General features: G+C 30.4%; 1 protein-coding gene across 1 annotated transcript in view; it reads right to left on the reverse strand.

Annotated features, from left to right (window-relative positions):
- shot (dystonin-like protein short stop) overlaps nucleotides 1-12,119 on the reverse strand; it is a 1,026,404-nt gene that overhangs the window by 138,927 nt on the left and 875,358 nt on the right. The window contains exons 24-28 of the mRNA XM_089596194.1: nucleotides 4,639-4,810; nucleotides 4,439-4,556; nucleotides 4,132-4,361; nucleotides 3,932-4,049; nucleotides 2,399-2,538 (exon numbers count right to left, since the gene is read on the reverse strand). Of these exons, the coding sequence (XP_089452320.1) occupies nucleotides 2,399-2,538; nucleotides 3,932-4,049; nucleotides 4,132-4,361; nucleotides 4,439-4,556; nucleotides 4,639-4,810 (778 nt within the window). The remainder of the gene's footprint in view (nucleotides 1-2,398; nucleotides 2,539-3,931; nucleotides 4,050-4,131; nucleotides 4,362-4,438; nucleotides 4,557-4,638; nucleotides 4,811-12,119) is intronic.

Below are 12,119 nucleotides of genomic sequence, written 5' to 3' on the forward strand. Positions count from 1 at the left end.
TTTTTAAAATAATGGGGCCATGTAGTGTTTGCACCATTGCTCCAATGTTAAAAGAGTAATTTTTTGACGAGGATATTTTAATAACGACGTCGTAAATAGGTCTAAAATTTTTTACACAAATTTCTCGACGTTTACATTAGTTTTGTTAAAAATTTCGTACCTTTTTAGATACTTTTGATTTAGAAAACAACTACCTCAACAGAATAAAGTTGTAAAGGAAATTGTTTTCTCTAATATTTCTATCTTACATACAACCCTTTATAAGTATTCGAAGCAATTTTACTACAAAGTTATTTAGTTAGAAGATATCAGACACTCTGGAACAGAAAATTTTAGTTCATTTTTCAAAAAATTACCTATAATTTAAGTACGTACAAGTAAGCTGCCTGTATAGTTGAAGTGTTCTTATCTGGGTTTAATATAAGCTGAGAACAAGATCATTGATTATGAAAAAATAGTTTTATTTAGTGCCTTTAATTAAAAGGTACTTCAGTTGAAGGAAAAGCAATTAAAGTGACTAAAAACTAGATATTGTAGATATTTGCTAAAAAACATTAGTATTCTTAAAATTGCTGTATTTTTTTAAATCAGCGTTACTAAATAGTACCAAATTTTTTTTTACTAGATAGGGTTTGATCCCAGCTTTCATTGATACCATATTAGAACCTTTTAAAACAGTGTAGCACTTCACTACTAACATTCGAAGCAGGATAACCGTTACTAGATGGATCTCAGAAAAAAGACTTTTGAATACAAATTCTGAGAAACGTATACGATGTTAAAGTCCAACAGTAGCGAAAAAAAGGTAGATGGTAATCCGTTATCCTAAAATGTGAAAAAATATACTGAGGTGGACAGGGAAGGGAAGACAGCCAAAAAGCTCGTATAAAGATAGATAGAAAAGTTGGAAACTTTTACCCATGTACAATTCAAAAATTCAAACCCTCGATAATGTTTGAATTTTAAACACGTACTGATAACAGTACTAATGATAGTTTACTTGTACACTGTAGTCTAGAAATTTAGCGATTTATATTACCATCAAACGACTTAGTCTTGTTGTTAAGGCCTAACATGTGATGCATCACTTTTTGGCTTAATTTTGGGGCTAAAGTGTGTGCACACTTCTCGGATTGTTAATAAAAATATGTGGTTGCTTAATTGATCGCTTTATATCGTGAATACGACAAATTTAATGATCTGTATCTGCAGTTGGAGAGCATAATTATTGAAGCTCGATGTTCACATAGACATAATCGGCAAGTGCAAAAACTGAAAAGCGACACTGGACAGAAAAATTATTTCAACTTTTTTTCGTCAATTTTACCACCAAAATGACTATACATGCTATTTTTCATAATTGTAACAGAAATAGCGCAACTTTTTAACTAAGTACAGACTTTTACATTAATGAATTTTACCTCGTTACGAGCATATAAACCAGAGATATTGTATAAGTTAGTTACGGCAGAATACCTATATATGTAAGCGTACATGCAAATTGCTGGTTTTATTAAATTCCACATTTTTACATTATAAGACAACGGTAGAAAATCGAAGAAAATCAAGCGAGAGATAATACTTAATATTTAGGCTATAAAACACAGGTAAACTAAGTTCATCATGTGAAAATATATGGAAAGTGTCTGGAGACAAAAAAAATTGAAGAAACCTAAAAACACACAAGCAAGTATGTAACATTCTTTAGAAAACTGTTACAATGTCTGCACAACTATTAAAGCAAGCAAAAAAAAGTGATCAAACAATGACAACAAAACTTGATTTGTTCCAGTGTTTAAGCTGCTAAAATGCTCGTTATTTCAATGTAATATTTTATAAAATACAGAGAAATGCAAATATTTTTCAAAAAACATAGTTATGGGGTAAGTATCACAAAATCAATTAGTAAGGCAATGTAATTAAGAGTATAAGATAAAAAGCACATCTGATTTCAAAAATTATTATGATACAGAAATGAAAATAATACGTGTACGTGAAGAAAAAAAAAAGTCTTAAGTGCATTAATGTCTACACTTGTTTTTTGCAGAATATAATATAACGAGCGCATTTATAGCAACGACATGCTTGTATTTAAAGATAAGAAATAAGAATAAAATAGACGTTTTGTAAAAATATCAAAGTCAATAAACAAGAGTCTTTTGAATATCAATCCCTATTTCTTTTATTAAAGTAAATATAGAAAAGAAAAAAAGTATATGCATCATAGAAGAAAAGATACACAAAATAAATATTGAGAAATCGATATGATACAATTACATAGGAGTTAAACAAATTTTAGTTTTGAAAACACTTTTAAATTTTGATCTTGTTAGCAAAAATTTTAGGACAATATATATATATATATATATATATATACACAAACATATGTATTATTTACCTTTGTAATAGGCCCAGATGACGAAAACTGATTACGCTGAAGTGTAGGACTTGGTTTCGATCTAAAGGCCGTCATTGATTGGCTAACACCATCCGCCAGAATAAACTGTTCCCTTAGTTCGATGTTTGTTCTTCCCTTCGCTATTTTTGGATAGTAACAAGAATTGATTTAATGTCACTCAAGTATTTATAGGTTAATACTATACTTTTACATGTATAAAAAAAGATGTACATAGATTAACGTAAATATTTTTTAGTACAATTTTTAAGAATTATCAGGAGTTATGTAACAAAGTATTGTAAAGAAGAGCTTCTACTATCCTCTACATCAGTACTATAATGCAGAAGAACATACCACAAAATTTATCTTAATAAATCTGTAAGCTATTCTGAATAGATGATATGGTTATGTTTTTATATCTGCATGTAAAACAATTTTTTGATCAATCAAAGTAATTTTTAATACGTTAAGCCATATATTTCTCAAGACATAATAACGAAATAAGATGGAATAATCTTTAACTTAGGAATCTTAACGTTCTTTTCAGTAAAAAACAACATGTCTCGAGTGGCCGTTACATACAAACCATTACTATGAAAAGTTTTTTTACAACAATTTTTATAATCAAATTGTTCTGAAAGAAAATAAGTTAGTGAAAGTTAAGCCTGAAGAATTTCAGTTTGTTTTAAAACTATGAATTATAATATTCTTAAACCTAACAATATGCAAACCTTCAAAATGGAAATTTAACAATTCAGACTTCATAGAAATTGTGACCGTTCTCCTTAAAAACCACACTTTACGCTTCCGTTAAAACAAGAATTTTGTTCAAATAAACATGTAGAACTATTATTAATAGTAGAAGATAAACATACAATTAGAGCTTGTCACAAAACAATAAAGACACTCAACAAAAAACAACTTGATTATCCTGACAAATTAAAAATGAACTTTCGTGACAAAATTCTTAATTTATAAAATAAAGAGACTCCAAAAAATTTTTTTTCTGAAAAATGCAAACAAATTAAATAGCCTTTGTCGAAAGATCTAAGTAATAACACTTTTAATGAAAATATATATTTCCTTTACGGTCCTTATACACGTACTGTGTACTCACGTACAGAGAAAGCCCTGAAATGAATTTTCTTTTGTGGCAAGAGAAAACTTTCATATATTTCGTCAAAAGTCATCAATTTCATTCTCATTGAGAATAGCTACAGTCGCGATGCATCATTGTCATGGGCGTATTTATCTCTAATGTTGCCATCGTCATGGACGTGGACGTTCTTGTTATCATCGTTATCGTCGTCATCATTGTCGTAATCGTCAGTAACGTTATTAACACGAATATATGCATTACTTAAGCCATTATGTTAGTTGGTGACATTTCAAAAATATTTAATATTGAAGTTAATAGTAAGGTAAGGGCGTAAAGTGGTATTGATTTATTGGTAAGCGGGCTTGGTACTAATACTAAACCGATATCTAGTAATACATATAATTAAGGTGTCGTGATACACAAAAAAAACTTACCACGACATGGATCGTTCTTGACTAGAAATTCATCGAGGGCCACCCATCCTCCTCCAACTCGAACCATTACAGTGGAACGTAGAATTCTTACTAAACGCAGTTTTTGACTATCACCAAACTAACAAAAAAAAATATTAAACCTGTTTATTTTTTCTGTCCTGTTGTCAAAATTATTTATAAGTTTGAATTTCATCACTCACTCTATATTTTCCTTCCCCAACTTGAAAAACTCTGAATTTTTGTCGACATGTACACAACATTACCAAGCGTTTCACCTCATCATGAATCTTATCAGTATCATTATGTGTACGTCTTTCTTCCCAGTCTGGCCTCAATGCTGCAATAAATTCCTTCCAATCAATAAGTCCCTCTCCATGTCGATCAAATAAATCAGCAACTGCTCCCATTTCAAGTCGTGACGAATCAAATTCTGCACATATCACTTAGTTATACTAAAATAACTGTGTTTAAAATATTTAACATGATAAGTATTAATTAAAAACCTACTTGTATTGAGAATTCCTTGAATAAAATCGTCTCTGGGAATAAGGCCATCATTATTTTTATCCATTTTTCTAAAAAGATCTGTCAATCTTGATTTTTTATGGTTCATAAATTTCAGGAACTAAAAATACGTTAATTAATATTAATGAGTCGGCACAACAAAGTTACATCGTATAAGTTTGTTGCATAGATCTTAATATTACTCTCTTGCGCCAGTCCTCCCAGCTGAAGTTAGCAACTTTTTCTAAGTCTTCAATGTAATTTAATTTGTCTTGTAGACATCTTTGTCGTTTCCAGGCCAACATCCAGACGTTTCTCCAGCTATCCCACAAATGCTTTACACGTGGTTTTTGAAATTCGAGCTCAGCCCCTTTGCTGTCGTAACATAATTAAAACAACATTGAATTATAAGATGAAATTAAATATTTATAATACTTGAAAAATCATTTCGAAAAATTTAGTATTCTTTCATAAATAGGTCCATCCAAATGTTTTTTTTTTTTTTTGTTTGACGATTTAATATTTTTAATTAGTGTATAATAAGACTGCTGATTAAAAATAAGTAATTTTTTTATACAGAAGGTTTTTAGCAATATTTTGTGTATAAAAACAGATAAAACGACTTTATTTTTTTCTTTTAGAGTATTCCAGAATTAAAGGATTATTGAACAATAATGTTTACCTTGTTATTAAACACTAAATCATGTTCTTGTGATAGTTATAAGGCTAATTGTTAAATTTTCATGTTTTTTTTTTTTTACTTCGTACATTGTTTAATATCAACTCAAACTTGATACACAAAGCATGACTCAGCGAATAGTTTCTCAGATGTTAATACTTGTGGAGAGTCATGGGTGAAAGTTGTGTCAAAGAATATTAATATTATTTGATTGAGATTTTTCTACCAACTTAGTTCTCAGGAAAATAAAAAATCATTTATTTTATCATTTATTTGAATGATCAGTTAACTTATACAGATTATATCTGGACCATTAGTGACCTGTGCTTTTAAAAATGTCAACACATGGTAAACTCATTCGTAAGATAGCTATCAGTTAAAAAAAGGTTAGAATGGTGAGGTAGATGGTTAATAAAAAAAATACACGAATCAAAACTAGTAATAACCGTAGTAATCTTGAGGCAATTGCTCGTTAAACAGTAACACATACAGTAAAATAAATAATAGAGTCATGTCAAAGATTCAGTGCCCTAGGAGCTCACACAAGACAAGTACTCTCAAGTAGGGAGGAATTTTGGAAGAAAAGGGGACAGAATTGTATAGTTAGGAATAAACTACATAAGAATAGAATAATAATATAAGTGTTATCTAACACAACACAATAGTAAAATATTACTCGTTGTCATATAACAATTTTGCAGTAGAAATCTAACGTTTGAAACTAAAGCATGTTATTTTTTAAGCTATGCTTTTTTCGCCAGGACTGGGCAAGTGGACCTAACACAGAAAGACCGACGTTACGAAAAACCGTAAGAGGACCCACTCCGCACGTATTCTTAGCGAGAGAGACAGAGAGAACTGTTGACTGTGCACGTCTGCACGAGTATACGGGTATATTAATCTACAAATACATGTAAATATATAAATATATGTATCCATACGTTTATACTTGTATGTTTACATACATATTTATACGTATGTACATACATACATGTAGATGTCAATATTATAATATACGTGCATGTATATAATCACACGTATAATAATATACATTATATATGACATACACGTCGGTATTAACATGTTGATATTAATCAATACATACCCTCTTACAACACACATATATACATCAATTTGTTTAAATATATATAGTATATATACAAATATCAGTAGTAACTATACATGTATACGACTGCTTGTATGTTTATACATCGTATATTCGGCGTATTACGCAAAACGTCCCAGGCCCACCGTGCGGGCGCTAAAAATCACTGTTTTCAGCTTATTTTCTCGGCCTTTTTCCTATCTTAAAATATTGCAAATAGCCTTTTCGATGTATTTTTTAGTCAGCTTTCCGATAGTGTCGTTAGTTTTCCTAAAAAATATATTTTCTCTAAGAAAACACAAAATATGCTACACTTAACAAAAAATTCGAGTAAAACGGTACCAAAGAGTAGACGCTCGGCCGTTTAAGTGCCACCAAAGGTCGGCATCACGCCGCACCGTGCTCTGCTCAAGTTAACTATAAATATTATTTATTTGGAAATACTATCCAAACAGATATTTTCTATTTTTCTTAGTTTTAGATAAAGTTTAAGATATAGGCTTTTTGATTTTATTATTTTGTTTAGAAAAAAATTAATAATTAGAGCTCATAAGTGTTTTTTTTCGTTTCTTTTTTAAATTTTAATGTTTTATCATCGACTGGAATGATAAAGTGGAGTTTCGAAGTATAAACTATGGTCCATCAACTCGAGATTTGAGTTTATTCCTACATTATACTCATACGACTCTTTACTTAAATAAAAAACTTTTGTTTCTTTGCAATAATTCTTTGCCTAGTCGTACAAGTTTCCTGCTGTTAACATTCGTTTATTCGGAGGGAACTTAAAGACTTGCCCATCTTGCACCTCTCTTTAAGTTGGCTCCAATACCGTCACACACTCCTTTTTCATGAAAAGTGGCAAAAAATGCCATTAACAATCACTTTTAAAACGTTTTTCGCATAAAAGAATGTTTCTAAAATTGCACTAATTTTTGAAATGTTGACTGGCTCCTCAGTTGTATAGGAAATTTTTTTTACTACAAACTAGGATTTCAAAAATTTGTTATAACTTTTTCATGCTCGTATACAGCAGTTGTAGGTTTAGGTTATCAGAAAGAACAGCATGACTTATGTGTTTGAGCTCATCTTATTTTTTATAATAAAACATAACTGTAAAAATGGAAGTTTGGTTATTGTTTCAATAAAAAGATTAGGTTGAATTCTGCATAAGAAACGCATAATTTTTCAAAAATGTATATGTTATAATAAATTCTTCACCTTCCAGATCTTTTTTCAGGTAATTAATAAAAATTAATTGTTTCGTAGCAAAATAATCAAAAGTTTTGTGTTAAAATAATTTTTCTTCTAATTAGTAAACAATGGTACATCTGTCTGGTTGAAACCACAATTCATTAAAAATATTATGTTTTTCAAAACATTAAACATGATGTAGACGTAATGTTGATATGTTGCAACTATCTAGACATCCTGCACCTGAAAAACATTTTTTAATAGAGTTACTGCACACTGCTGCCTCTATTCAGTCGTAGTAGTTTTTAAGAGCCTGTTCAGGATTTTGCATTAAATGTTACAGATTTACAGCTGCAAGAATTAGTTTGAGATTTTCATGATGTACACATACGTATACATCTACAATCAACACAAGCGTAGCGCGCATCGGAACCACGCTGGCCCTTCACTCGCATTTAGATGGCCAAGCATCTACTCTTTAGTATCGTGTTAATCGAATTTTTTTAAGTGAGAGCATACTGTGCAAAAAGGCGTTTTCCATGTAAAAAAATCTTAGCTCTCCATCTAGTCTATGAAAAAAGAAACTTAAAATGTTTTTTGTGATATGGCATGTTTTATGCTTTTTTTTAGTGAAAATTAAGTTTTTTTGGAGAACTAACTACACTATCAAAAAGTTGACTGAAAACTACACAGAAAATACTACTTGCAATATTTTTTTAGGATAGGAATAAGGCCAAAAAATTGAGCTAAAAACAGTGACTTTTACCGCTCGCGCAGCGGGCCTATGACGTTTCGCATGAAATGCCTCATATACGTATGAAAACGACTATATCTACATACATGTATGAGCGAAAATAAATATTTGTATCTATGTATGATACACATATATGTATGTATCATATACTATACATACATAATATAGATCATATGTGTATACACTTAAATGCAGATAGAGCTAATTAACATACACATTTATACTTATATTTATGTAAATTAAAATCTACGTATATAAAGACAGTATAACCCCCCACACACATACACACACATACGCACACACATACACATCTAACTAGTTCCTTATTGCTTGTGTTTTTTATGATGCATGTCAAGAATTTCATACATCATTACTGTAGTCAAAGCATTGTTCAAGAAATGGAAAGTTTTGACAGTATAATCATCTGCATCTACAATTAATTAGGAAAATATTTTTCTAAAACAAATAAACTTAATAAAATAAAAATGTAAAAAATTTTTTATAGAACATAATGAAATCTCAGAAAGTATTAAAAAAAAAGTTAAACCCCTTTAAATTTTATTTAAATTTTACACACGCAGGTGAAACATAGTATACAAATAATCAAGAAAAAAACACACACACAAAACAAATTATACATCAAAGATAACAGTTTTATCGTGCAAATGGCAAATACAAACAATAATCAAGATAACGCTGATACGACAGTAGCTGATTCGCTGATGAAGTCCCATTACACCAACTTCTTGTTTGAACATGCAATTAAATCCATTTCCATATTTTATTGAAAAAGTATTCTACTCAAGGACTACATTAAAAATAGTAGAAATGGGGAAAGTTAAGTAAGAGATGACCGAAGTTATTTATATAACACACCAGTATTGCAAAATCTGTGAGGTGCCATACGAATAAGCGTAAGCAGCCAGGACTTCGGAACATTTGAAGCGTTCATAATTATTATCAAACTCAGCTGCAGAAAGTACGTCAACAACAAGGCCAATTAGTGGGAGAATATTATGATTATCTGAACCTACTAATGAGCAGTGCTAAAAAAGCTCTAATGGAAGATAAAGGTAATACGTACAAAGTGAATATGATGACCCCAATAAGAGACATGGTGTTAGACATGTTCATAAAAGGACTGGCATCTATGATGAGCCAGCAAGTAAATGCAAAAGAACCTGCTTACCCTAGCAGATACCTACGATTATTCGTTGAGATTGGAGAGCTGAATAAAAGAGGGTACGATTCCATATACCCGGTATCAAGAACTATTTCGCAGAGATTTCTATCGTTATGATCAACAAGACGGATATAATAATTAACTATTTGAATAACATCAAATAGGTTAATTGTAGATGAAGATGATTATACCATCAAAACTATCTATTTCCTAAACAATATTTCACCCCGTACAGAACAAAAGTGAAAGGCCCTCATTAGGTTTAATGTATGGCCACACAACAGGCGACGCGACGTTGACACTTTCTAAGATTTTCAATTGGCGACTACGAAGAGTATTAAACCTACAGAAAGACTTAATTAAAGTCTACAAGAAACATTTAGTAAGACTGAAAGAAGCAAGCCATAACAAACAAATAAAAACTTCCTTACCACAACCAGATTCTCTAACAGAGATAACTCAGACCCTGAAACTCATAGCATACCAAATTAAATAGATATTCATGATGATAATTTTAATAACTCAATACTTCAAAGTAGAGTTACTTTGCAGGGTATTTTTCAGAAAAACTCTGAAGAATTGGATTGTTACCTGGAGTCGGAGATCGCAGATTTGCTAATTAAATATGCAAATATTTTTTAAGATGACAATGTCGTAGGAAAACATAATTTGGTTCATCATAAGATACACTTGGAGACAGAAACAAAATCAATTAGACAGCCACTTAGAAGAGTCCCTATTCACAAACAAAAAAAAGTTGACACTCTTATAACAGAAATGTAAAAACAAGAAGTCATTGAAAGATCATCAAGTTCCTGGTGTTCTCCAATCGTCCTTAAAAAAAAAAATTGGTTCTACAAGATTTTATGTTGACTTCCGGAAAGTAAATGCAACAACAATGAAAGATTCATGTCATTTACCACGATCTGATGATACATTGTCCAATTGTTTTATCTTCTGCTTTAAACTGTTCTCTAGCTCGATAGCAGTACTTGCATGATTTATCTTTACATGGTCGTCTGGATAATCTATCTGCATTTCCGTAAATTGTTCCTCTCCTATGAAAAATTTCGAACTTGTACTGACCTAATAATCATACCTATCTAGCTAGCTGACCATTCAGCTCTTGAAATGATAACAGCCAAGTTAAGGGGGAATGATCTGTTCTAATTACAAATTCATCTTCGTATAAGTAATAACAAAAATGTCTTAATTACTCAACGATCGCTAATAATTCCCTACGAGTGACACAACAATTCTTTTCCAACGGATTGTACATTTGGCTATAATAAGCTATAATAAACCCTTTCTTTATCTTGTTGATTCTGAGATGAAACTCAGCCAATGCCACGATCTGATGCGTCGGTATCTATGGTAAATGTACAATCTAACCTAGAAAAAGTCAAAATGGGAGGAGATGTCAGAACGCCCTTCAATTTTAGAAATGGTTCCTGACTTCTTGAAGACCATTGAAACCGCTTGTTTTTAACAACAAACTATGGAGAGGTCTAGCAATTTCTGAGAAGCCTTTGATAAATCGTCTATAATACGAACAAAATCCTAAAAACTGATATACGTTTTTTTTTGTTCTTGGAATCAGGCATTCCAAAACAGTCTCAATTTTTTCTGGATTTGTCTTATTTCCTTCTTTTTATACAATGTGACTAAGTAATTGAACTTATCTTTTAAAATAATTACACTTCTTTGTACTCATTTAAAGATTAGCTTTTCGAAATCGAAGAAACACCTTCTCTAGATTCACTAACATTTTTTAAAACGAATCTGCTAATACTATAATGTCATTTAAATAAACTAAGCAGATTTTGTACAACAGTCCTTTAAGTTCTTTTTTTATAAGTCGTCCAAAAGTTGCTGGTGCATTAAATAATCCAAATGCCATGACCTTGTAAACAATGACATTTGTTTTTTTGTACATGATACAGTGCTCTAGTATCTTTTGGATATATTTTTTTCTGCTTCGAGCAATATATCTTATTTTTAACACTTTTAGATGCTCTAGAAATTATTAGATTCGATGTATAAATAAGTATATAAATACGAAAAAAAAATTGTAAAATTAAATTGTGTAAATTATATATAAATATGGACAAACATTTCTTAGTAGAACATGTATTCAAATACAGAAGGATACAGCGATGAAGAGAAAAATGAAGAAAAAAAGAGAGACAATGATGATTTTTAATAAGAGTTCTTATAAGAATATTCTTCAGAATAATAATTCTTCGGAATTCTGTATCATACAAAAGTGTGGTTTTCTGCCATTTAATAAATTAGTAACGATAAATAACAATATCACCGTCAATCTGATAAGCTAGTCCAGTTATTTTCCATTTTAATAACTAATAAAGCAATCATTGACAATAAAATTTACTTCTAATTTACCAGATTTAAGGCGATATAGTTTTGCACAGAATAAAGAAAAAAACTACTAAGTAGGTAAAAATTTTGTTAATAATTATTACTTGATGAGTTTATTAAATGGTTTGTTACAAGACCTGATTACCTGATAAAGGCAATTTTGTTATTATTTTACAACTCTGTAAACTCACAAAGTTATCAATAAACTTACTGGGTTATTTGATGATCAACTGAAGCTGTAGTTATAAATTATCGCAGTGTCTCGTCAATACATTAACATTAGTTGTAGCATTAAACTTTCATTAAATAGAAAGTAAAAGCCCTAGATAATATGTTTTATAAAGTTGTGAGCAAAAAGTGAGCTCACAGGATTACTAGGTTAAAGGCGTTAAG

The sequence above is a fragment of the Copidosoma floridanum genome, unplaced genomic scaffold (genome assembly GCF_036245765.1).
Source record: "Copidosoma floridanum isolate Cflo_tuat_1 unplaced genomic scaffold, Cflo_Japanese_pri ptg000030l, whole genome shotgun sequence".
NCBI classification, from domain to species: domain Eukaryota; kingdom Metazoa; phylum Arthropoda; class Insecta; order Hymenoptera; family Encyrtidae; genus Copidosoma; species Copidosoma floridanum.